Source organism: Chinchilla lanigera, unplaced genomic scaffold (genome assembly GCF_000276665.1).
Source record: "Chinchilla lanigera isolate Chin_1 unplaced genomic scaffold, ChiLan1.0 scaffold00035, whole genome shotgun sequence".
NCBI lineage: Eukaryota > Metazoa > Chordata > Mammalia > Rodentia > Chinchillidae > Chinchilla > Chinchilla lanigera.
This window is the reverse complement of record NW_004955436.1, coordinates 17,799,361-17,826,641: the sequence shown is the minus strand read 5'-3', so window position 1 is coordinate 17,826,641 and position 27,281 is coordinate 17,799,361. Positions and strand designations below refer to the sequence as shown.

Sequence of the window (27,281 nt, the reverse complement as noted above, 5' to 3'; positions counted from 1 at the left end):
CGGGTTTCTCATAGGATCAGGCAACATGAATGTTTCAGCTATCTTACTCGATTTATAATTATTGTATTTCTATTTATTAGAAAACTCAAATCTGTGGGAAACATTTACAGAAATATAATTGTATAAAATGCTTTCTCCATTGTAAAAGATGAAATTGTTTACTTCAGAAATCTTGCAAAATTAGTCCTGAAACAAATAAAACAATGTAAAGGGAATTTTTAACCCATTAAAACCTCAAAAAACCTCAAAAAAGTTTAGGGAATTTTTTTTAAATAAAAATGTCATTCTTATAATGCTGGAATTTTTCCTGGATTGAAGAATATCTGTGGAAACCAGTTGGGAATTCTGCAAACAATGGAAACAGTATAATATCAGTATTTAAAAAGTCTTTAACCTGCCAGATACTCATAAATATCTGTAGCTCTCCATGTTGTGGAACCCTTCCATAAAGAATGCAATTACTTAACCTACTAAGGTGTTATAGAAGATATGAATTTGCCCTACTGCTTAAAAGATTTATTTAAAACATTAATCCTGCTTTTTTTTTTTTTTTTTAGGAAACTACGAAGGGATTATCCCTCCAAAATCCTGATGAACCTCAGTTCAGCCCTGCTGTTCCTAAATCTCGTCTTCCTCCTGGATGGCTGGATCACTTCCTTTGAGGTGGACGGATTGTGCACAGCAGTCGCGGTCCTGCTACACTTCTTCCTCCTGGCCACCTTCACCTGGATGGGGCTGGAAGCGATCCACATGTACATTGCTCTAGTTAAAGTGTTTAACACCTACATCCGCCGCTATATTCTAAAATTTTGCATCATCGGTTGGGGTAAGCCTCCTAAATGTTTTCACTTTGTTCTTTCTATCACAAACATTGCCTGCTACTCACAGGAGAAGACTTGTTTCGGAAGCACACACAGCTCTGCAAACGTTGGGACTGATGTGTATTACATATCCCGAAGAAGGGGCATCCTCAGCACCACATTTTTTAAGAACTCTTCAGTAGTCCTCACTACATTGAGGAGGAAAGGAAAGCCTTAGCGCCTGAGTCACCAAAGACTCATTTCCTGAGCCCCAAGCCAGCCCACCCAAGTCTGGAGAAGCAGCTGGCAGACCATGGTGCGTTTCCATTATGCTTCCAAATAGAAAGGCTGGCTGAGACCCTGTGCCATACTCGTCTCTAGACACATGCTCATGTTGTGGAAGCCAGAGAAAGAATGCTATTTCTTTGTGTGCAACCAAGATATTTACAGAATTCTTGCCTTGAACTTTTTAACATGAGTCCTTCTTCGGTCAGACTTGGAATGGTCACATTAGCCTGTTTGGAATCTTTTCTTTGAGCTCTTTTTCTGGATTTCATCTTGGGCTAGGTATTTTAGAGCTTTCTCACAATTTTTTGTTTCAGATGGCAATAAAGATGTTCAGTGCTCTCTTAGGAGGCAAGAAAAGCATCTTTCTGGGAGTTTGGGTGGCATGAATGTCCCACTGAAATAGGCATGAGAATAGTTCATTGATTCCCTGGAAAGAATAAAGAAGACCATAAAACCTTGATACCCCTGTTGTTTTTCCCTCACTTTTTCTAAATTATTTGCTTCACATGAAAATGGGCAAAATAAGTTGCACTTACTTTATAGCTGTGCTGTAGAGGGCTGGTGTGATGTCATCAATGAAACTACATTTGCTGGCGCTGGATTCTGTAGACTCAGATCCTGCAACTTCCAGAGGGTATCACTGAGCAAACAGAAGATCAGCCTTGGAGGAGCAGATTTTGTCTGTTGCCAAGTAGGCTGGGTGATTCCACACTAAGGAGAGGATTTTGTTGTTGCTCTTAATCAACTTGCCAGTTCTAAGGAGCTGGAGTCCGTGACACAGGTTTTCTTTCTTTCCTCTTTCCTTGTTGTTATCAGCACTTACAAAACAGTTCTCTGTGCTACAGGAGAGCATTCCATGTCTTATCTCTTCATAACAGGTTTGCCTGCCTTAATCGTGTCAGTTGTTCTAGCAAGCAGAAAACAAAGTGAAGTCTACGGTAAAGAAAGTTACGGGAAGGAACAAGGTGACGAGTTGTAAGTAATACGAACTTTTGCGGAATTTATTTTTGATGAGTATATGTATTTTTGTTTCCTGGTATTTACTGTAAGTTTCTGTACAAATAGTGAGGCTCTCACTGGGTACTAGGGCACCTATAAGTTATAACATTTGTCAACTTTGCCCATATTATAGTTTTAAATTTTCTTCTATTTTATGATCTATATGGCATTCTGAGTATATCATTCATTGTACTAAGATGTTTAATAATAAATGTAACCTTTGTAATCGTGCATGAAAAGTATTCTTATAGGAATCTTACAATGCTATCATAAGGTCTCACCTCAATTAGACCAATTATATTAGTAGTAATTACTTTGTTCACTATAATGAACCCATAATTAGGTTTGACTTAAATGACTATAAATTGACTCTTCTCACTTAGAACAAGCAGGAAGAAGAAATTTGATCCTTCCTGTATGAATCTGTCAAGATGATTCTCCCAAAAATCCTATAGCAAACTTCTGATTCCATAGTATTTTGTAGAACAGTGTTTCACAAATGCCCCAATTACAAAGGCGAGCAAAATATGAGTGCTGGAACTTCCCGTTTTTAGAGTAAAGGTACAAAAGAGATGAGGAGGTTAGCAGGGTTTGGGGTGAGCCAACCAAAAGTGTTCTCATACCAAATCAGAATTTAAGAACCCACCCAGTATTTTACATGTTGATTTAAATAACTAGATATTAAGATGGTGGCCATCTAAAACCAGAGCAAAAAATCCACCGGTGAAAGATCAAAGAAGACACTGAGGTCTAGGGAAGTGAAGGTCTTTCAAAGATGCTGAAGAGAGAAATATACAGTAGTTCAACTCAAACCAAGAAAAGTCTTAAATAAGCAGGGCATGGTAGTAAAACTCTCTCTCATTTCTTCTTTTTAAGCTGTTGGATTCAGGATCCGGTGGTATTCTATGTGACCTGTGCTGGCTATTTTGGAGTCATGTTCTTCCTGAATGTGGCCATGTTCATTGTGGTGATGGTGCAGATCTGTGGGAGAAACGGCAAGAGAAGCAACCGGACCCTGCGAGAAGAGGTTTTAAGGAACCTGCGCAGTGTGGTCAGCCTCACCTTTCTGCTGGGCATGACATGGGGTTTTGCTTTCTTTGCCTGGGGACCCTTAAATATCCCGTTCATGTACCTCTTCTCCATCTTCAATTCATTGCAAGGTAAGAAATGCTACCTGAACATTTTCCACTCTATCATATTTGCCAGTCAGCTTCCTTTTGGACAGATGCCAGGTCAAGTCTGTGTGTCACCAGTCCCAGTGCACATATAACTTTTATCCCCAGTCCAGTTTTGCTAAGTGTTGCTGCTCATCTTCTCCTATGCAGGCTTCCCGTGCATGTTCAGAGCGTTGGTTTCTGTTCAGAGACAGGAGTGATGCACTTGACTCCTTGGGTTTCAAATTAAATACCACCTAATGTAGAAACTCTTGTCTTTTCATGAGGTAGAGCAGTCTAACAAACATTTGCCAATGGTCTTCTTCGTATAAAAATACAAAACTTCCTTCAAGGTGTTTGTAGTCGCATTTCTGATTCCATAGTACAGCCTCTTGTGTACTCTACAATGGCTTTAACTTTTAACCATGAATCCATAGGAATTATTTTTCTGAAAATGAATTTACATTCTTTTAGTATGCCCTGCGTTGTTGATAAAACCTCGGAGGTTCAGAAGTATCTGGAGGCCAACAACTCAAGAGAAATTAGATCACAACTTTTGGAATATTTCTGAGCAGAGCCGTGCTAATGGCTTACAGAAGGCCTTGCCATTGTCAGTGTGTGGAAAGGAAGCCCAGACTAAAGCTGATGTGGTCTGAACTGGGGTGGGAGGCAGATTTGTGCAATGCAAATGCGGTGCCTTGCTGGGTGCTCCCTGCAGGTGTATTCTAAGAAAGGTTTGTACACAGTTGCAGAAGAATATGGTTCACTGCTCACCCCACCATCAGCTTGTGAACTAAAACAGTGTGTCAAAGATTCTTTATTAAAAGAAGGGACTTAGGAAGGGAGAGACTTTGGACATGGTCGAAATCCACACAGGGAATCCTGTGGCATAAATGTTCACTAATTAGTTCAGCAAATTTCATTGAGGTTCACTCTCCCATAACAGTGGGAATGTGCAGGCTTGTTATCTTTAGTTAATAGAATAATAAGCATGGAGTTCATCTCCGAAGTTGGAAACTGAGTACACAGTGTACGAATGTATCTTCAGTGGGTTCCAGCTCTATAAAGTGAGCATTCCTTCACTTAAAGTCTTCTATAATACACTACAGAAAAGGGCCTAAATAAATATTGACAAAAAGTGTCTGTTAACATTAGAAATTCCATGGTTTTATATTTCAGGAGCAGACATGAAAGGCACAGCGATCTGCCAGCCCAACCTTGGTTTTGCTTTTAGAGTTTCCTGGCAGCGTCGTTAACCTTCAGCAGCTACAGTTGTCTGTGCAGCTCTGTTTCCATGAATAAGAATTGGGATGTTTTATTTTTCCCAGCATGGGTCTCTTGTCAGAGGGAAAAATGTTGTAAGCCATCATCAAGTCGGTGTTCTTCATAAATCACTGACTTTTAAGACTGATTTTTAAATTATATAAATTCAGAACAGATTTCTGCACATTTGATGCTATTAAAAACACCTTCTAAAAAGAATTTAAATGAAAAGACAGTGACACAGAGTACATGAGTCTACCAACAATTGCTTAGCTGGCCAAGCTATATGAAATTTCTTGGGACACTATGGAAAGTTACCTACTGGTTTTTATTGATGAGTCCTTCCAAGAGAGGCATTGTTGTTACAAGTTTGTGCTTTATTAAAAGAGGCTTGTGGGATTTATATAGTTTAAAGGAACAACTAAATGACTACAAGATTAAATCGTGTACCTTAAGCAAACCTCATTATATCTATTTTTTTCTTTCTGATGCTCTTTATTTTAGCAAATTTCCTTTTCTTTTTGTCTTTGCTGCGTGGCACTTATACCAGGAGATGCTGACGTTAATTAAATGCATCACTATATGGCAGGTGGCGTTGAGAAGGGGGGAGAGAAGACATGAGGTCTATGCTGAAATCTGAAGGATCAGTAGGAATTAACTAGGGGAAAGGTGGGAATAGAAGCAGGGGCAAGAGCATTTCAGGTAGAAGGCATTTCCTAAGCACAATGGTGATTAACTCTTTGGAGAAGATGTACCTAGAAGGGGCATAGCTGGGTCAAATGGAATTTCTACTTTTAGTCTTTTGAGGAATCCTCATACTGATTTCCACAGTGGTTATAATAGTTTACATTCCCACCATCGTATTACAGGGCTACATGCATACGTAGGGTTATAGCAGCACATTTATAATAGCTAGATCTTGGAAACGGTGTGTGTGTCCATCCGCAGATGAGTGTATAAGGGAAAGGTGGTGTTTATGCACTTCTACTCTGACACACAGAAGGATAAACTTGAGGCATTTGTAGGCAAGTGGATGCAACTTGAGAACGTAATATTAAAGCTTAAATATTGTATGGTTTGTTTTATGTGAGAATATATATATATATTTAAATTTATGTACTTACAAGTAAATGTTTAAATTTTCACATAAATTTTTAAAAGAGCAATGAGAAGTATTTGTATATACTATCTGTATATAATAAAGAACAAAATCAAAGATGGATGGATAAAAAATAAGAAGTTTAAATAATTCCCTAAGTTGCCTACTTCACTGTTTCAAAAGTATTTTAAAATGTATGCTAATTTATTTCATGCATACTGCTAGTTTCTATTAGTTCATTGAAAAGACAGTTTTGTGCTATTATCTGTTTGGGTTTATTTTTTTGTAAGAGAGTCTTTTGAGTCTATGTCATGTACTCAGAGTAACTACTTTGAAGATCATGATACACAGTGTATTAACTATTGTTCTTCTCTTATTACTGTTATGAAATTTTAAAATTTCATATAAATTTTAAAAAGAGCAAGGAGGAGTATTTGAAAGGTGTTAGGCATGCAGTGTGACATGATCGGGCATGTGCTCTGTAAAGATGCCGGTGAACAGAATGGGCAGAATGGATGAGAACAATCTAATGATGCTTCCGGGGAAGGCAGAGGGAGGCTGTTGGAGTGGTCAGGGTAGGGCGGCTCAGTATTTTAGGCTGTGGTGAGACTGGAAGCTGGAGAGAGATGAGCATGCAAGAACAATGTGGGAAGTGTGTGCTTCAAAGCCCTCGACATTGGTTTGGACAGTAAGCTCTTACATTTCTAGAATAATTAGGGTAAGGAATTGTCTCATAACTCAGTATTCTGAAAACTAAAACTCCTAAGCACATTGTGATCTCAGTCGGGGTTTGCATGCAGCTGAGCATCATCCGGGACTTTGTGAGCCCCATGCGGCAGGCAGAGGTGGGGATTGCGGGGGCAACAAGGCTTCGAGGAAATCTGCTGAGACCCAGGGCGTATCTTTCAGAGGAGTGGCTTTTCATAGGTTTCTTTTCACATTAATTTTTCAAAATTTGGTTCAGTATGCTAAAAATCCATTTCATCTCTCAGAGTTCATGTATGTTGGTGTGTGTGTAAAATATATATATGTGTGATTATAGGAATGCTCATAACTACAGTATGTATATTATAAATTTTATAAGCTTTTTATATTTTATTTTTATATTATTTTAGTAGAAGGGGGATAGCTGGGTCAAATGGAATTTCTACTTTTAGTCTTTTAATCTTTTGAGGAATTTTCACACTGATTTTAGTAAGTAATTTAATTTTTATTAGTTTTATATATTTTCATTTTTATGTATACTTCTAAGTAATTACCAAAAATCACACTATCAGAGAATTATAATTTGTGTGCCTGTAACTAAAATTTTACCTAGTTGAGTAAGCAAATGAATTCAAGTTAAAGCCAAGTTTATTATTTACTATTTTGTCATAGCATGTTTTTAATTTTATCTTCTTCACTTACATAATGAAATTACATAATAATCATGTCATTGCTTTTTTTTGTGAGATTGAAAGATAAATCAACCTTTTCTTAACATGGCGGAGCTACATGTCTACCTGAATTTTGTATTTTTACTCCTTTCTCATGATGAGACTGGTAAATCATTATATTAAATCTTTTAAGGTTTTTTTGTTTTTGTTTTTGTTTTGTTTTGTTTTGTTTTGGTACCGGGAATCGAACTCAGGACCCTGCACTTGCTAAGCAGGCACTTGTGCCACTGAGCTATATCCCTGGCCCTTAAGTTTTCTAAAGACTATAATTTCATAAAATTGCATACAGGTTTCTATGCAAAAAAGAAATGTTTGACATAATTACATCATGCTGCATGTCTGTCTGTGAACATTAGATTATAATCAGTAATTCATCCTAACGAATTAAAGGCAATTTCCCACTTGCCAAGAAGATCGTGATGAGGGTGCTATTGGGTGTCTGTCTCATGATAACATCATCCACACATGTGTGGGATGAAATTACTGCTCTGAGATACAGCTGCTTGTTATGCAAGTGACAAACTGTAGTTCTGCCTATATAATTTGTCCATTAATGATTACAAAAGTATTTGACACCATCAGTTAGATTAGGCTTCTCTGATATTATACGGAAGTTTAACTCTCCTGATAAATTCATCAGGTTGTAAAGTCTCCATCAGAGTTTGGTCTTCAGTGTTTCTTTCCAGGAATACTAAACAGTATTGATAGCACAGGCACAAGCAGCCCATCTTCAGTACCGATAAGACAGCATAATACAACGCAGCATGCCATTCTGCAGCTAGAAACTGCTGTCGGAAACACAGGACACGATCAGTCTCCTCAGAGATAACGTTGCCGTTAATTACTTTGATCACATTAAGATGCCCAGAGTAACAGAACTAATGCATGCTTGTATCGTGAATGGTGATTTAGAGGCACTTTTTGCAAAACATCTATGATTTTACTTTTTTCAAGTATTAAAAATTGGTACCTATGAAAGAAGATACTCTTTCCATTTTGTAGGTGAAGAAACTGAGGCTCAGAAAACTTAATATTTTTCTTGAGATCCCTGGAGTCTGACAATGTAATAACTATAGAACATATGAAAATAGCAAAGCACATTATTGGGGGGATTACTAAGTAGAAAACCTAAGCACATAACTGCTACTTCAGTTTTTATTTCAAATTTGTTGAGATGAATATCTACTTCTGTTCAAAAACCTATTCATGGACACAAATTTAATGAATAAATGAGAACTTAATATCTTATACTTTCCCAAAAATCATTTAGGGAAATATCATGATAATGTTATTGGTAAACTACGAAAGTGAAATTTTACCTCAGATTATGAAGTAAAATGTGCTAAGTGCCAATGAAGCCTTGCCCTGAAGGTTGAGGTGAGTAGCTTATAACAGTCAAACTATTATGCAATCACACATACAGTGCACATATTGAATGGCTGCCAAGGTAACCCCAAACACCTGAACAGACATCATGTTGAATGAAACGTTACACATAGCGAGGAAATACATGACTCATCTTTTGGCAGCGAGTTTTGTGCCATAGAGAAATAATTTTCTAAAGGGCAACTTGGTAATATGAAAGGAGGATTCAAGAAGTTTCCAAAGACAGCCATAAACCTTTAACGATTCCCAGCCCAAGAGCCAGCTGGCTTTGTCTGTGACAGCAGAACCCCGGGCCTGGTTAAAGAGTCAGACGAAGAAGGCTCACCAGGGAATTCAGAGGTCATGTAGACCATTTCTGTCAGCAGTCATTGCCTGGAGCCCGCAGTCTCTCCTGCCCAAATACTGGTTCAATTAATTCTTGACTGATTTCCCAATTAAAACTCCAAAACTTCGTGCTTCTGTTCCAGGCCTGATTAAGACACTGATCATGCAGTACTACTCACTTGGGTTCCGTCCCACATCGCTGAAGTTATTCGTGCAGTATCTGCTCTCTTCCCTCCTGTTTCTAAATCTTTTCCATCCAGGTTAATAAAAAGTCAGCTTAGGCTTTATGTCCAGATTTACTGATGTTGATTGTGCCGAAGTGTCAGTGGCCTGTAAGGGATGAAGGACTCTAAACCCGTGGTGGCAAACCTATGGCACATGTGCCACCAGCGGGTTTGTATCACTGGAAGCCCTGAAAGCTCCACCATCACTGCAGCAGTGAGGGCCCCAAGTTGTTCGTTATCTTCCCCTCCATCCGCATGCTTGAAAGTGACCTTTTACAGCAATAAAAGAATGACAGTACGTTACGCCACACATTTTACTATATATTCATATCCCCAGGAATTGTTTCTGGCAACTTTGTTTTTAAGCTAAAGATCTGACAATATTTGCCTGTTCATTTCATATTTGTATCAGAAACTTGCTTACTGCCTGAGCCAAGCAGAAGGAATGAGTTCAGTGCAGGAGCCAAGTTTCTAGGCAGAATATCTTAGTATATCTTTTTAAAACATCTCTGATAATTAAGTAGCTCTACAAAAACCAAGACTAAAGACAAGCATACAAAAATCTATAGTGAATATGACACCAATATTTAGAAGTAGGATTCTTTTTCTTTTTTAATTTTTAAAAATTTCAACAGTACGTGTTTGCAGGATATAATGATTAAACTGGTTGTTGGGAGTTGGTATCCCTGGCTCATCTTTATCCTTTTCACATCCCCTCTCCTCATTTCTCCGTCTTATTCCCCTTCCCGTTGGCAAAAGATCTATCTCCCTGTTTCCTGTTGTTGATCTTTGCTTTTGCTCGTTAAATTACTTAGCCTTTGAGTTTCCCATATACGAGCAAGCATGTAATATTTAAGCCGTGTATCTGATTTTTTTCGTTTAACATTAAGATTCAAACATGCATTTGAATGTGTTCTGAGGGAGATGGCAACATCAGGGATCAAAATCCAAACGCACTGCTTGAGGTTTTTGGAATGTTTCTCACTCCTAGTGTAAGGTACTGTGCTCTCCTTTTACTGTGCTCCTTCTCTGTGTTTGGTGAACCAGCTCTGTCCTTCAGCATCCTTCTCTAGGAGGATTTGGCCAAGTGTGGGGTTTGCTACATTTTCCATCCCGGCAGTACCCACAGGCAGCCCCACCTTCCCACATGCTTTGCAACACCCTTCCTCCTTCACTGTTGAAGATGTCATTTATTTTAAATGAGAAGCTGGCAAAGTTTGCTGTGAGTTAAGACACTTTCCCTTCTCATGTTCTAGGTTTTGTTTAAGTGATCATGTATGTCTGACTAGTTAAAGAAGAAGGTCTAAAGAAGGCAGGCATGAGACCAGGAAGAGAGGACAGAGGGCTTGAAGCAGGACAGTGGTGGTTTTTCAGGCTGAAATACACCCACAAAGGACCATGGTGAGCTCTTTGGCGAGACAGGGGCGTTTCCAGAAACCAGCAATAGCCTATCAAGATGAAGAGAAGGCTTTACCTCCGAATTCAATCTTTGGACCGCTTTAGCTTTTAGGTTAGATGGGCAGTGTCCCTTACTGCTTAGTCAGTTAAATAAAGCTCAAGGTACCATGAAGAACAGTAAGGCCTGATTGTTGTGGTCCCTGGTCACAACATGAAGCTGTCTTCAGAAAGGTAAAAGACCGTATGTTTCCTAGGGGCAACGAAGATGATCAAAGGGGGAAAATTCATAGACAGCAGAGACTGTGATGAGCAATTACATTCCCTGGGACATCAGCATTGAACTAAAGTAACGTTTTGTGATTTTAGTTCTCCTTACAGCATTAAGATCTATAAGTAAATGGGGGAAATAGCCAGAACTGAAGAGGTGATAGCTGTTTTTTCACCACAGCCTTTGGGCGCCCTTGGCTCACAGCTCACGTTCTGTTGCTTTTCCCTGAAGAGTTTAGAATCCAAGAGTGACTGCGCACCACATTTCCCAGGCTGGCCTCTAAAAGGGATATTTCATTCCAAAAGCATTTTGGTATCATATTTGTTGCCAGACCAACTTAAATTCATAGGAAAGTGGCTCATTACTACAAATAGTAAAATTACCTAGCAGGGGAGTCTCATTCAGGTTCAAAGTGGGAATGTATCTCAAGGCTAAAAAATTTGCTATATTATATAATGTTGTACCTTGGCAATTAAGAATGCTTAATTCATAAGCATTCTAATTTCTCATACTTAATATTTTGTCCCACACTTATAGTGGGAGATGGAGCTTTTACGTGACTTCTTCCTGTCACATAGTTTTAGAGATGTACTGTATCGGACTTTTGGTCTAATGTACATGCCAGTGTCTCTGAAACTTATTTTGTGCCTGTATATTTACAGGCAATTATGGTTGCTTAAAATGTGTGATATTATCTCATATTACATAATTATGATTTGAAGCATTACATAATCAAAAATATTTTATTAAGTCAGTGTGTCTTTAGCCTCTTCTCTGTTACTGTGGTCAGCATCTGAATCTCAAAATAATTCACATTTTAGCTCCCAATAGTGCAAAAAAAATCAAATCTGTTACCTAGGTTTCTTCCAGTGTCCTCACAACATCAGACACAACCTCTGAAGTTCTGTCACAAAAAGAATAATAGTGCCTAAAGGGAAAAGCCAGTGTCTAGCAGATTTCAAATTCTGCCCTCAGTAAAAGAAAATCATTAGGTTAATGTGAAGCTCTATAGTAAATAAAGTTTAGATTAATGTCTGAGAACAAATGTCCTTAGTTGAAGTGTATGATATCTTGCAGCTCCAGTATGTGATTCTATTAAATAGTTGTTTAAGAATACATATTTATCCCCTATATTTGCAGCTGTGTGATAAAAACACCACCAGGAACAATTTCTGGAAGTTCTGACCCAGTTAAAGGAAAATAGAATAAACCTGAGGCAGTGAGCTTCCTTGTCTAAAACTGCAACCTCCTTCTCCCGACTTCTGTTGACTTGGCCTCAGGGTTCCTTCCCCTCCACTCTGCTCTGTAACTACTACCAGCTCCTCACACTGCACAGGGTCTGCTAACCAAGTCATATTATTGATACACATTTGCTTTTTCACACCACTGGCCATGTGAAGTGTACTTGCTTATTAAAAGGAAATTGTTAGGGGGTTGCAGAGGTGTAGGGAGGCATTGAAAAGCAATCAGATGCAGTCCTTTGGAAGGTCAAGAAGAGAGCTGGAGCCAATGATGCTTCTCCCTGCTCCTGGCAGGAGGGGAAAGCTCCTGCTTCTGAGGATTCTGGGTATGGAATTTAGTATCCCTTACCTGAGGACTGTCACATCCTCCCATAGGCCAGGCTGCTGTGTATAGTAAGTATCTTCTTTCCAACATTTCCTCCCCAATTCACAGCCCAGGAAGCTTAGGAGAGAGTTGATTTGCTTGCTTGTTTTCAGGATACCTGAAATTTGTTTCATATTTCAGAAAGCTTTCTTTTTGTTAAATTAGAATATTCCTGCCCTCTGATAGAGCATTTCAGACAAATAGATCAATAGGGTATATTTCCTTTTCTAATTACTTTATTACAAATATACTGTAGGGATTAAAGGTATAATAATAAATGAAATGACATATATTTATCTAACTATATTAATTCACTTTCCCTTTGCTGGGCTAGAAGGAGGATAGGTTTCAATTGGGCTCACGGTTTCAAAGGTGTTAGTTCACGGTCAGGTGGCTCCCGGACAGAAACATCATGGTAGAAGGACATGGTGGAGCAAAGCTGCTCACTTCATGAGAACAGGGAAGCAGAGCACAGGAGAAGAGCATCAGCAAGAGACACATGCTACAAAGCCATACCCTCTGTGACCACCTCCAACTGTGTCCCAGCCCTGACAGCACATTCAGCTTTCAACATCAGTGGTTCATTCTATTTTGCCACCAGTCATCACTCCAGGAATCTCTAAATCCAATCACGTTGACTACTAAGGTTAGCTGGCACAACAGCCATGCATAGAATGGTACAGTAATAATAAAAATGATGATAGTGTTGCTTACATTACTTACACCTTTTAGAGGTAAATGTGCTGAACTCTCCCAGGAATTTTTCACAAGACTGACTTCATTTGAAATTCATTTTGACAAAAATGTAGTCAGTATTTTCATAGTGTCACTTCTGTACAAGTCAAAATAGGTAATTATTCTTAAGTCATTTTGGTCCGAGTTTATGGCCGGAACCCCCTCTGTGCCAGGCACGAGGCTCGCCTCAGGCACTAGGATCAGCAGTCCCTGATCAAGGTGGAGAAGCTAGCAAGAAGCTAAGTGAGAAGCTAACCCAGAGGAGGGTCAACCCAAGCCACTGCACTGTGGTCAGGGCCAGTGTGTAGAAATCCAGCAAACGCCTTCTCTATTATTTCATAGTAATGTAATTTGTCCTGAAATAAAACTATCAGCATTTAGAGTTAGAGAAATAAAAATGTAAGCATAATCTAGGACATATTTTGTAAACTAATGCATATTAAAAGAGTACTATCAGTACTTTACCCTACTTACCCTACTCTTTCAAGCTACTGTGGAATTGATAGTTTCTTGTACAAGCTACTGTGGCATTGATAAGTTTCTTGATGATTACTTCATATTCAACAGGAATGATAAGTTTTAATTGTCCCTAAGTGCCTCAGTCATTTTTACTTTCATGCCATGCCGTGCTGTTCCCTTGGCTCTCTGAATACTAGGATTGTCTGCTTTGTTCATTTTTGAACTTCTGACTCCAAAATCAGGGCTTCCTACTTAGCGGTGCTAAGTCATTGAACGAATTACTCTTCTTGGAAACTTCCTTGGACTCCCTAAAGAAGCCTTTTTCAAGATTCAGTTCAAGCTCTTTATCCCCTGGAAAGCTCTTCCTTGGGCAGATTAATTACTGCTTACTATAGTGTAGTACTAGAGCAGTACCTCTGCAGCCATTTGAATGCTTCTCAGAAACTTTTGCCTTAAATATATTTTCACTGTATTCCTGTCTCCTTAATGTGTGTATTGCTCATTCCTATTTTAATCTCTTCTTCTCCAAACGATTGTACTCATTAAAAGTATAGCAGTGTATTCATTTAACTCAGATGGAATAAATGACTGATTAGTCGTGGTTACTACAATTCGTTCATTAAACATTCACCAAGTTCACTCATAGTTCTTTGCATCCTTCTGCAAACACCCAGCAAACATGTTGAATAGACAAATATCTGTGCTTGCATTGGGCACACTACCTACTAGGAAGAGATAAACAAACAGTGAGTAAGTGAGGACTACAAGATGATCAGTGTATAGAGAAAATAGGTGTGTGAAAGGGAGTGACTATGGTCTAAAATCAAAACATATGTGTAACAGCTGATAGCCTCTGTGGGGAGTTAAGAGTTGCTCTGAGACTTGAATGACAGGTAGCAACCGTTATGGAAAAAGTAGTCAGCATGACATTGGGTGGGGTGAACTTAAAACATTGAGAAGCAGAAGGTAAAAGTGGTTTAAGGATCTTGAATAGGAAGACTTATGTTTAGAACGTTTGGGGTCTGAGGTTGCTGCTAACGGGAGACACAGCCAAGGAAAATTGTCTTGGGAACTACTGTGGGTTGCAATCCTGGTGACATTAGGGACAAAATGGGGTGAGACCAAACAGGAAACAGAGTCCTCAGTCTCAAGACATGGTAACACTGTATTTTAGAAGCATTAAGAGACTGTAGCCATAGAAGAGCTGGGAACCTGGGTGTGAGGCACGGACATGTCAGATTTAAGAGTGAAGAAGAATCTAACAAGGAGAACAAGAGAAAATCCCAGAACAAGGACGAAAAGTACAAGACGGTGGCATCGAGGATGAGGAAACCTTTCATCCTCGAGTACTGCCAGGAGGCCTAATACAGTGGCCGTGGGAAACAGCTTGCAATATGAGGTGTGCAGTGATCAGAGCGGTTGTGATGAAGTCATGAGCATGGATCGCAGCCTGTGAGGAGAGGGTTGAGCAAACGACATAAGCAGAAGTAGAAACAGTAAAAATTAATCACTTCCAGATGAAGCACTGGAAAAGTGAAGAACTTAAAGAAGAATGAAGTTAAGGGAGGAATTTTTTAAAGAGAATTACTGGAATACTGCTTGTATGGTGATGGGAATAACCAATAAAAAGGAGGAAAGAAAGAAACTGATGAGGCCACAAAGAGAGGGTTAAAATTCCAGAGCAGATTCCCTGAGATGTAACGGGTTGGCTTCCAAAGCAACAGAGATGCAGTTAGTGTTTGATAGGCACAGGGAGTGATGAAGATGGCTTCCAATATGGAAATATTTCTGTGTTAAAACGTTGGGCCAGAGAGATAGCTTAGTGGCATAAGTGCCTGCCTGACAAGTGCAAGGTCCTGAGTTCAATTCTTGGTACCAAAAAAGAAGAAATGTTGAGAAAGTAAAGTAAGCTAGGTGGAGTCGTATGACTTTCGGATTTGGGAACATGTTTGACCTGCAAGAAGACCACTTTGTTATGGCCCAGCCTAATATATTGTGATTATAACCATAGCAATGTACATATGAACTCAGCATATATACATTAAAAACATGATGAAGTTATAGGTATTTTCGTTTTTCTCTTTGTTCCTACATGTTATGGAACGTTTTTAGTGTAATATAAAGACAAGTATAAGAGAACTATTAAATTGAATGTTATGTAATTCAGCTTGGTCTTTAGGTTAAATCCTAAGTAATACCGAATGGAACTAGCAAAGGCAGAAGTAGATCCATGTAGTGATTTTAGTTGTGTCTGAACCTTCCTACTATTCTCCAGAGGATTACAGTGTCAGTTGTATACTCCAAAATTCCTTTCCTTAAGGTCTTGTTCCTTAGTGACTTAAATGTAAAAACTTTAAAATTGAAATGAATTTACAAACATAATAAGATGTACCATTTAAAATGTGTTGGGTGGCTTAACTGTGTATATTTCCTTTTGTCACAGGCCTATTCATATTTATTTTCCACTGTGCAATGAAGGAGAATGTTCAGAAGCAGTGGAGACGGCATCTCTGCTGTGGTAGATTTCGCTTAGCAGACAATTCAGGTAAAGGGGCATCTGTTAATTGGCTTTTATGTATAAAAGTGGAAAGAGTTGTCATTTAGCCTTCCATTGTCAGAGCAACCCAGTTCCAAAGGTAGCAAGTTGTCTAAGTGGAGCATGTGAAGGTGCTTAGTTGGAGTCAGAATATTAGGGCTGAAAAAGATCTGAGAACTCTGGACCTGACCTTCCTATGCTACAGAGAAGCATGACTTCCAAACAGGATAATTGGGTTATGTAAGGTTTGATGTCTGATTTAACAATTCAGATATCCAGAAGCTCTACTACATCAGACCCACCCTTCCATATTTTTGAGATTCTCAATTACATTTTAGGTATATACATATATTTTTTCCATCAGTGTGATTACTTCTCACCTTTAGAATATGGAAATAAGGTTTTAAATAGTAGGAAACTTCTCTATTTTCTCAGTTTATTACTGTTTACGTCTCAGTATCTTCTCTGAGTCATTGCCAGTGTATCAGGAAAATCATATGGCCCAGATAGATTAAATAATGTAGTGATGATGGTTTTTCGAGGCACAGCCTACTCCCCATAAAGGAGACTAAGAGTGTGACGTCTTTTCTTTCAGACTGGAGTAAGACAGCTACCAATATCATCAAGAAGAGCTCTGATAATCTGGGAAAATCTTTGTCTTCGAGTTCCATTGGTTCCAACTCAACCTATCTTACGTCCAAATCTAAATCCAGCTCTACCACCTACTTCAAAAGGAATAGCCACACTGGTGAGTTATTCTGGTCATCATAAAGCTGGCCCCTGGTACAGTTCTCATCTGGTCCATTTTCATTAAAAAAATAGGCTTATTGTGAAGATTGATGGAACCCAGTGCCTGATAAAGTGCTTATTTTCAGTGTGTGAGAATAGTCTGACCATCACACCCAGCAAGTTTGTGAATATAATCTTCTAAAAATGTTATAGCCCCCTGATATCTACTTAACCAAATCATTAATTCCAAATAGCAGTGCAACTTCATCATTTGATTTGAAACTTAGTTTTTATTTGAAAATTATAGTATTTTGTTTTAAAATTAATGTTTTATTTAAAATTATAGAAATTGAGTTGTAAAATACTTCATACAGTAAGGAAGTTACTTGACAAGTTGACATAGAATTGGAACAAGCAACATCTAGGATGAATATTTTAAGATTTCATTCTTTAACTATTGGAAGTGTTTTTGGCAGCTGGTCTGTAGCTTACTGATAAAATATGAAAGAACAGAGAGCCTAGTTTGGGAAAGTGATTGAAGAAAGGGAAGAAATACTATTCCTTTGTTCATATCATGTTTTTTCTTTATACTTACAATGACCATATATTGTGATACTGATTATGCATGCAAGCCATCCTAGTGACAGAAGGCAATAAGGAATATTTAGTAGCATTTGACAGCCAGGGAGTGGTACAGAAAGATGTACTGTTTTAATAATTTCAGAGAGAAACAGTGGAATTGCTACTTTAAAATATGAACTAAGCCCTTTAACACACAACTGTTAACATTTAGCATGCACTACTTCCTAATTCCAGTTACTTCTAAGAGAGTAATACAATTCACTTTTCAACTTTCAATTTGGTTCAGTGTTAAACACAAGTAAAGTTGAATGGCACAGGAAAGAGTAACACTGGACTTTTTGTAAATAGGAAGTAACTGTGATATTTCTGTAATTGGTCATATTGTAAACACTGGAAGTACAGTGACCTCTATGTACGCTTAAATTCTCACACATGTCCCTGCATGCATCACCGTCTTGTGCCTTGCCACTGGTGTGGCACTTAGGCTACTGCCTGGCACTTAGGATAGTACCATGGAAAAATGTTGGGGTGTTTTGAAAATTTGTTAATTCCAAAATGTAAGAGAGATCTAAGAACTTGGAGCAACTTAGGGCAGCAGTTCTTAAAGTGTCTTGGAGTCACAGAAAGACATTTTGGAGCAGAATCAAATACAAGAGATTCTCTTCCCAAATAAGTTGTGTGTGTAGTTTTGCCTAAAATTAAAAGGTCCATGCATCCCTGCTTGAGAATACTGTACCGGTGTAAGGAAATTGGTGATACTTGTGCAATCTAAGTAGGTGATTCTACCTATTTGGTAGTTAGCTCCCTGGCACAAAATCTTGCACTTACAATGAATGTTTTTTTCCACTTAACCAAATTAAATCCTCATTTTGCCTCTTCAATTAGTGCATCATCTATCAGTTACAAACATGTAGCCTTTAGACCAATTAAATTGTTTTCAGGCTAGCACAACCGAGAATAGCTAGTCTGAAGAAAGAAATCCACTTTAAAAGAGGAGAGAGAATAACAGGTTAGATCACTTGGAACGTGTTGTATTTTAGAAATATTGAATAAAGAAAGAGCTATAGGATTCTGGGGAAAACTGATGAGACATTAAAAGAGGAAATGCATGGGGCTGGGGATTTAGCTCAGCAGCACAGTGCCTGCCTGGCAAGCACAACGTCATGAGTTCGATTCTCGGTACCAGAAAACAAAAACAAAAAAAAAGAGAAAATGCAGAAATGGAGGTGCCAAAGGCAAATTTTATTATTTCAAAGTGTCGTGTGGTTTTTTTTGGTATATTTTAAAAGAATGTAGTAATGTTTTTTCACTTACCCTAAATAAAGAACCTTTATGGCTAAATGAACTCTTCTCTACTAGCATGAGGATGTAAGGAGACTTACAGCATCATTTATATAATAAATTGGGCTATCCAGCCAGTTCTGAATGGGACAGCTGGATTTCTGCTTGGAGTATGCAGAAAGTCACTGCATATCCTCACAGGTCTCTAGCTGGTTTACTTCTTCAAATTGATCTAGACATTCATGTGTTTATGGTGTAGATAATGTCTCCTAAGAGCATTCCTTCAACAAAAGTGGATCGTTCAGGTAATGTTTTACTATCTGAATGCATGAATTTTTGCAAGGTAATGAGGGAATGTTTGCATGGATTAAGCTAAGGTTCTGGGTGCACCAGCAAAACGGCTTGTGCTTTATGATACTTTTCAGCAAGCACACTGCTATTCCTGCCCTGAGCTGGCATTTCTGAAGGTTTGAATGACAGTCTGCTGTGCTTCTCTTCTCTGCATGGGGTGTGCGAGCCGCTCCTTCTAGGAAATGTACCATGCTGTGGAGTGAGTGGGTCACATACCATGGAAAATAATGAAAATAAAGCAGTGTTTGAGAAGAGAACTTCTATAGAAGTATATGGATTGTTCTTCCTTTTCACTGCTCTTACAGATTGCTAGATAAGTCATGGTACATTCATAGAAGTTATGAAAGAGAAATTGTCAATGCCAGGCTGCTTTGTGAGGATTTTTTTTTGCTTGAAATTTCAGCCTAAGTACAATAATATAAATAACAGTTCATTTCTCTAGCCCCTGGTTTTCACATTTACAGCTGTCATCAAAATCCTTCTCTTTCAGATTGTAATATCTAACCAAAAGATTGGGAATACCCCTCTTTCACAATTTTACTTTACTACACTGTAAAGGTCCATCCAATTGGATCACATCTTTGGAGTGAAGTTGGTCACAGTCTGGACAGAGGGAATATACCCTTGACATTCACAGAGGATGTGTGGTTTTCTAAAAACCTGAAGCACAAATTCCTCATTATCATAGCAACTCCCCAACAGAAAACCAATGGCTAGTGAATATGTGCGCTGGAAGAGAACACAGAATCAATCAGCTTGCTGAGAGCAGACGTGACTTTGCCGAGCTGTTTCTCTCCAGCACGGGGACATGCTTCCATCGCTCAGCCTTGCCTCCGTCTGCCCATTCTTTCCACAGACCAGCTTTTCTCCCTCCACCTTCTTTCAGAGTGGCATGAGAGAACCATTGTCCATGTTAGCCATCCTTTTATTTTAGTGTCTTCCCAGGTGCAGTAATTTGAATAGTTTCCAAGGACAGCAGATGTCCTCATGATGACTTGGACCAATTTTTTATAGCTTTTATATGTTATGTCACATATGTCACATATGGATCCAATTTACTTAAAACTTAACAGGGTTGAAGTGAGTATTTCAATTTTGGAAGTAGGATTCCTGAAAGCAGTGTTTGAGGGTACAGCTTTTTTACCTCTCCGAGCACAGAGAGACAGTATGACTGTTGACAACTGAATACTTGGAAGAAGATCATATTTTCTCTTTCACCACTGTAAAAATCTCTGTAGTTAGTTTAAGGGTAAAATTTTCTCCAGTGTATACTAGCCGGTAGAGGGAAGATACTTAATGATATTCATGGAATACATAAATATAACCACATGTGTTTATAATAAATAGAGCTTATATGAGTTTTCAGCACTATTTGAGCTAATTTTTTAAAAGACCTTGGGCCTCAGGAAAGAGTATTTAAACATGTGATACTGAAAAATTCAGAATACAAGTTTCTTAACTGGCCCTTTATTATTCTTGATTGCTCTGATATTATTAATGTCATCAATAATATTTTGAAACTGGAGCAAAGTTAGTAAAACAGTTTTCTTTGAAAAGTTCTCTGTCTGATAAGAGAATTTTTATTTCTACAATTAACAATTCATGGAAGATGCCCCTTTTACTCTGTTCCATTCATTTCACCAGCTAAAACTCATGGTAAGAGATGTTCAATCTGGTCTTTATGCTTATCTTGATTCACTGTTATTCTCCAAAATCCTTTAAATTAAATTTGATAAAAATTTTTATTGTGAAAAGATATCAAACAGATAAAAAGTAAAATAGTGTGACGAGTCCTCCTTGAACTCATCAACTTATATACAGTTGCATGCCCCATCCCATTTTGCTCTGTTATTTGGAAAACACATCTTAGATAGCGTTTCTTTCATAAGCATTTCAGCATATTTTAATTTATTTTTTACTGAATCTACTATTTGTTTTGAGCCATTTGATACATATATATATATATATATATATATATATATATATACATATATAGCAGGAATTGAGCTCATGACCTCAGGCTTGCCAGACAAGCGCTTATGCCACTGAGCTATATCCCTGGCCCAATACATATATTTTTGAAGTGATTTTTAAAAATGATTTTATTCATTGACTCTGAAAAATGCCATTTAGAAGACTATTTCCCCATAACAAAGCCCAACAAATTATTATTAGGCAGACTGACATTCAGTAAACATGATGGATGCACTTTAATGATGTAATACTTGAAATTTTATTGCTATTACTCTAAGAAAGAACTGGAACTTTATTTCCTTTGTGTGCTTCACCAATGTGCAAGCTGCAGGAGGGAACTGGATGGTGGCCCAGAGGCATGTCACCTGTGCAGCTTGTAGTCTAATTTCTTGTATCATCTCTTACAGACAGTGCTGCCATGGACAAGTCCTTGTCAAAACTGACTCATGCAGATGGAGAACAAACATCAATCATCCCTGTCCATCAGGTTATTGATAAGGTCAAGGGTTATTGCAATGCTCACTCAGACAATTTCTACAAAAACATTATCCTGTCAGACACCTTCAGCCACAGCACCAAGTTTTAATGTTTTCAGTCTAAGAAAAAGAAAATAAGTCACGAAATGTGAAGATCTGCGAGCAGAGAAAACCATGAGTAGCAGATATAAATGTTCTATTACCTAGGTAACTGCATAGAGATGAGGAATATATTTTGTTAAGAAGGCTTTTGTGAAATTCAGAGTTTAGCTTTTCAGTGTGTGTCTCAGATGGAAGGCTCCCGTCATCACTAAAGCTTCCCTACCAAGAGCAGTATGTCTCAGTAGGCAAAGAGGATATGATTTTTTAAAATATATAATTGAACCAAGCTAATCAGAACCCAGGAGCAGACATTAAAATTAGAGGTCAAAGGAGAAGCAAAACAAGAAGAAAGTAGTTTAGGGTTCATGTACCTCATCGCTGTGCCTGGATGTGGCCGTTTTCTGTGTTCTCTTTCCCAACATTAGGAAGCAGGGTAATACTTGTAACTATCATGGCTGCTTGCACGTTTCACCCCAGTGCTACTTCTGAGAGTGCGACAGCAATTACTCTGTGTCAGCATTACTCTGTGAAATTTCAAGCACAGATAAAAAAGACCATTTGGTCCAAAAATGCAAAAGGAGTTTTTTCTAATTGTCAAATATATAATCCTCAGGACCATAACATGCAAAAGAAAGCAAGCTTTCCCAAATATTGACCTAGTTACTATGAAGCTATGTAAATTTCTACTATTTTATTTATTCGTTCCTTTCAAGACACAAGCTTAGGCAACATCAATATTTATAATTTAATCCCTGACATTTGAATCTGATTTGGCGTTCACCTGAATGTGGACCCTGTCCCTCCGGTAGTCATTCAAGAATGAATCTGTAACACCTCTAGTTTTCCTTCTGGACTGTGTGATGAGTCTACAGGCTCAGGGAAAGAAGGAGAATTTCCGTTAAGTATACTGTGTACAACGGTCTTTCTTTTTTAGGAGACACACGTTTGGGATTTGGGTCCTATCTTTGCTTTAGTGACTTCGTGACGTTTCCAGTCACACAAATACAGTCCTCTTATTTCCCCCATGGAGAATCTCATTCCAAGGAGTATGAAGTGATAGATGTGGTATCTCAGTTAATCAAAATAATGAATAGATGTGTGGGTCCACAGCTGTGAGTTTGAAAGTGAGTTGTGCAGAGTCCTCCATTTAATAGTGTATAAGAGCCAGAAGAGGTCTGCTGAGACAGAGTGTAGTATTAATAGACTGGGCTGCTGTAAACAAGTCATGCAGAAGAGTAGGCAGGTTACCTAACTCTCAAACTGTCCTGAGCCATGTGCGCTTGCTTCTGAAGGTGTGAGCAACCGAATTTTAATTGTTCTAAAGTGACAGCATCCTATCCAGCTCTTTAGAAATGGGGTCCAGTGTATGCCATGCCTTTACAGTTGCTCCAGGTTCCCTGGAATGGGTCTGGTTCACAGAAACAGCCAGCAGCAGAAGTGATGACGAGAGGAGAGATTTTAGCAGATCCAGCCAGCTTGAAGGCATTGGCCAGACTGAGCCCTGGAGAGCTGTGCAAAACACAGGTGGTTCTTAGTCTGAAATGTAGAAGAGCTTCAAGGCTTTGGAGCCACTCGGAGGGCCTCCAGTCTGTTGGTGAGCTCCAGTAATGAAAGTAGCCAGGCTTGGGAACTGGGGACTTAGCTCAGCAGCACGGTGCCTGCCTGGCAAGTGCAAGGTCATGAGTTTGATTCCTGGTACCGGAAGAAAAACAAAAAACAAGAAAGTAGCCAGGCTTAACAGGGTGGCAGGATGGTGTGGTGTGGTGTTGGCCTGTTAGGACTGTTCCATTCTGCAGCAAAGAGATGTAAACGTTACCCAGCCTTGCTTTCCCAAGGGAATGGATATTTGGGAGAGAAGGATTATAAATCTTAAGGTCACTAAGATTCACTACAGTAGAGCCAGATCCTTTTCTGTAGGCATATGTTAGCAGGCTGCTTATTGTGCCAAAGGTTGTGTATAGATGAAAATTAATCTTAGTCACTGACTATTCATATACTTCCCCCAACCGTAGATACTCATGATAGATTTTAATAAGCTTTCTACTGTGAGATTTCTGCACAAAGTGCATATTTAGTTGATAGGCATTGAGATGTAGCTTCAAAAATGATTTTGCTTTTGAATTTTACTCATATGCATCCAGATCTGGGAAAACATTGTTCTAATTGATGACACTGTTAGCTCTACTTTAGATTCTCAAAAGTCAGGTGAGAAAAAGCTGAATAGAAACATTTGAAATGGACTTAGAAGACCGGGCCACTTTCCACCCGTGGTTCTAAGTATACATTTCTCACCTTAAGTTTGCCTGACAGAGAAGCTGGGCAGGAACTCACCCTGGGAGCCAAAGTCGGCTCGCAGCCACCTTTCCCGTGTAGCTCACACTGTTTTTATTCTCCTTCCCTCCGTCTTAACCACGTTGTGTTATTAGATCAGCTTTAGCCTAGGATCCTAGCTCATTCCCATTTTTGTTACTATTTCTGACATTGTGGAGAGGATGTTCTGTGTTTTTGCATAGATTCTTTTGTACATATTTATTTATTTGTGTTTATGAATGTCAACTTGTTTCATCTTAGCTTAAAGTTGCCTAGCTTTGTTGTTCTAATTAACTTTCTATTAGAGAGACTGTATATATTTTTCTAAAAAAACTTGTGAAATAGCTTTCTGTAGCAATATCTTTGAATATGGTGGGTGAAAGTGACTGTGAGGGCAAATCAGAATGAGTAGTTAGAAGCTACTCTAGCTGATTTGCCATTTTACTTAAATGGAAAATGTTTTTTTTTTTTTTTTTCAAATAAATACTTATATTGTTCATGTTCCAAATTATCCAGTTCCTTTGAGTGAATGTTTCTATTTCTGACTCTTAAATAGGAAAAGATTACTTGACAACTGGAAAATAACCTGCCACCAATTAAGCTAGTGACATGGGGATACTCTGAGAAAACACTAGCAGTGACTGTATGAGTGCAAGTCCGGTTCACTGGGATGAATGGATCTTGAAGTTCGTAGAATTACTTAGGGTAATTGATAAAAGCCAAGCTCTCTGGCAGACTAAAAGTAACACAGGTTGCTTGGGAGGGGCATGGTCTTCAGCATCCCCCAAGAAAAACAGGCTCAGTAACATTGTGTAGAATTTGGGACTTGGGATATTTTCCTCACATTTATAGCTACTATTTCCATTGTGGGAGGCGTAGAAAGTGACCAATTTTACCCAACTTCACTTGCACGATCAGAAGGGAACCTCGCTCTCCACTTCCTTTTCCTTTGGTTACTTAGGATAACTCTTTTCTGCAAAGAGCCAAGGCCCCGTCTGGCTGACTGCCCTGCTGAGCAAAGCACATGGCCAGTGCTAAGCTGTGAGGCTCTTTGGCAGGTCACTGCAAAATCAGGTGTTCTGAGCCAAAGTTCACAACTCCAGGCCAAGCCATGGTAAGAAAACAGACAAGCAGCTGTTTCAGGCTCATGTATCGTTCCACATGGGCAGGTTATTTCGGAGAGCTTGGGGACAGCAGTGAGGAGTAGGTGAGAAACACTTATTTGATGTGCAGGTTGGCCTATATTTATAGAATTTGGACTCTGAAGAAGTTAGACTTTATACATACAGTGTCTTGGATGCACCTGTGTATTTTCAGGTGAAAAACATTCCATTTCTTGCATATACAAAAGCATTCCATCTCTCTCTCTGCTCCTGTCACCCACCAGTGTCCTTCGTTTCTTGTTTTTTGTTTTGTTTTGTTTTTTTGGTTTTTCTCCGGTACCGGGAACAGAACTCACAACCTTGCGCTTGCCAGGCAGGCGCTTTTGCCGCTGAGCTAAATCCCCAGCCCCTGTCCTTCATTTCTTAATTCTTCCTCTTCTTTTTCCCACTCCTTCTTCCTTCCCTCCTTCCCTCATTTCTGGGGAAAATAACTAGTGCCATGGTTTTCTTTTCCTGCTTCCTAGAGAAACGTGAAATTTTCAGATGTTTGTATGTCTGTATCATCTATAGATGGTCCAAAAATTGGGGAAAATGACATACTTTGTCACTGCAGGCAGCTCCAAGCTAAACTGAATAACTGAAAGCTGATAGAAAAGGAAAGACATAAAGCCCATAAACACCTTTGAGCGCCAGATGCTTATTACTGTCTCATGTAGCTTTTGCCATGTTCTGTGAGAAAATACTGATACTTGTCTTCCACTTGGGACAATGGTAAGTAGCCTGTCTGTAGCCACAGAGGAAGTAAGAGGAGGGTTAAAAGCTGCATCCCTCTGACTCTGCATTTATTCTTCCGCGTCGCTGCACCCAGCTGCCTCCTTTAAAGAACCTACAGCCTCTGAAGGAAGGTGGACCAGCAGCTAGATAAATGCTGCAAGAGTCATACAGAACTTCAGAGCTTCATACAAAAACTCTAGAGTAGCAAACCGTGAGTAATGACTTGATCTCTGCAGTTGTCGTAGATTCTGATTGACCCCTCCTAGGGTAAAGAGCTATTTCAGGTACAGAGGCTGGAACATCCAGGATAGTGAATGGAAAACACCTGCGGTTGGCTTGATTGGAGGGTGTCGAGTGGGACTGTAGAGCGATGATGAGGCTACACCCAGGGCTTCCCCGGGGAAACATGTAACTGACTGGAGAGAGTTGACTTTGTCAGCAGCACAGGAGAGGCAGAGAAGCTTCTGGGTAAGGAAGGAGCCCAATCCTAGCTGGGCGTTAGGAAGGTGACTGTGGATGGATGGTGATGAGGAAGAGAGCTAGACTCAAGGGAACAGTGAAGAGCCCTTTCCAGAAGTCCACAGGACAAGGCAAGCTGAGGACGAGTGTCCAAGGATCACGGGTCTCAGGGAAGTAGTGACGCTAAGGACTTTAAAGTAGCAGTTTGCTAGGACGTGGCTCACCAAAGTCTGAGCGTCAGTGGATGCCTAGGTAGTTTGCAGATACTGTGAGATTAGAAGGAGCTGGGAAGGAAAGTCAGCCTTTCATGAAAAGCATCCGCTTGTGTCCGGAAATGTGGAAAGGGAGAGAAGAGAGCTGGAGCCAGTGGATTAAAGGAGTATAAATGCACAGAGAGGTCCCTGAGCAGGTTTTCTGTCTGGTTCTTTTGTGGCTGGAATAGAACATTTGAAAGCAAATTGGAAGCCACCAGAAAAGAAAGGGTGCTTCCCGTAGCAGGTCCTGAAGGGGTGGGTGGGAAAAGTACAGGGAGCCGGTTGGCCTCGAAGTGTGACAAGAGGCCTCCCTTCATTCTGAGGTAAAAACAGGCTCGGAAGGCTACAAGATGAGGCAGGCAGGCACTGGGAGACAGATGTTGGGAACTGCTTCCTGAGTTTCCTGAGTTTTATAGTGAAATAGAGGTGTGTTTCAATTGCCAGGTGTTAAAAGCGAGGCAGTGTTAGGATGGGGCCTGAGAACAGAGGGTTTCAAACATTGCAAGGACTGCAAGCCCTTGACTAAATTAAAATAAGTCAACTAATAATGTTTGCCGTGAGAGTAGCTTTTACAAGTACAGTTCCCAAATCATCGCATCAGAAATATATTTAAATTTGCCATGTTTTTGAAAAGCTGGTTTATTTCAAGTCTCTTAACTCAACTTTTAGTATTCTAAATTCAAACCTTATTAATCAAAGATGCATTCTAACCGTTTGTAAATAAATGGATGATGAATAATTTCAGAAATATTTCAAAATGTTTTGCATCTTTTAAATTACACAGTCTGTTTGGCTTGGCTCCTTTTCAGTCCAGGTTAATTAAAATGATTTTCATAACTTTGGATCTCAGTTGGAATAAAATATTCGATACGCCCATAACTACATTTCAGTACTGATATTTGTGTTATCTGG

At 39.1% G+C, this 27,281-nt stretch overlaps 1 protein-coding gene across 7 annotated transcripts in view; it reads left to right on the top strand.

Annotated features, from left to right (window-relative positions):
- The window catches only part of Adgrg6 (adhesion G protein-coupled receptor G6), a gene marked incomplete at its 5' end in the record, with an annotated part of 127,120 nt that extends 105,026 nt beyond the window's left edge, over nt 1-22,094 (top strand). For 4 of the 7 annotated variants that reach the window (XM_005389254.2, XM_005389253.2, XM_013516671.1 and 1 more), the window contains 6 exon segments: nt 558-826; nt 1,967-2,063; nt 2,964-3,247; nt 15,882-15,983; nt 16,570-16,722; nt 21,299-22,094. In XM_005389254.2, the coding sequence (XP_005389311.1) occupies nt 558-826; nt 1,967-2,063; nt 2,964-3,247; nt 15,882-15,983; nt 16,570-16,722; nt 21,299-21,477 (1,084 nt within the window). In that variant the 3' untranslated portion in view covers nt 21,478-22,094. 7 annotated transcript variants of the gene reach the window in all.
- Nucleotides 22,095-27,281: the final 5,187 nt, after the last annotated feature.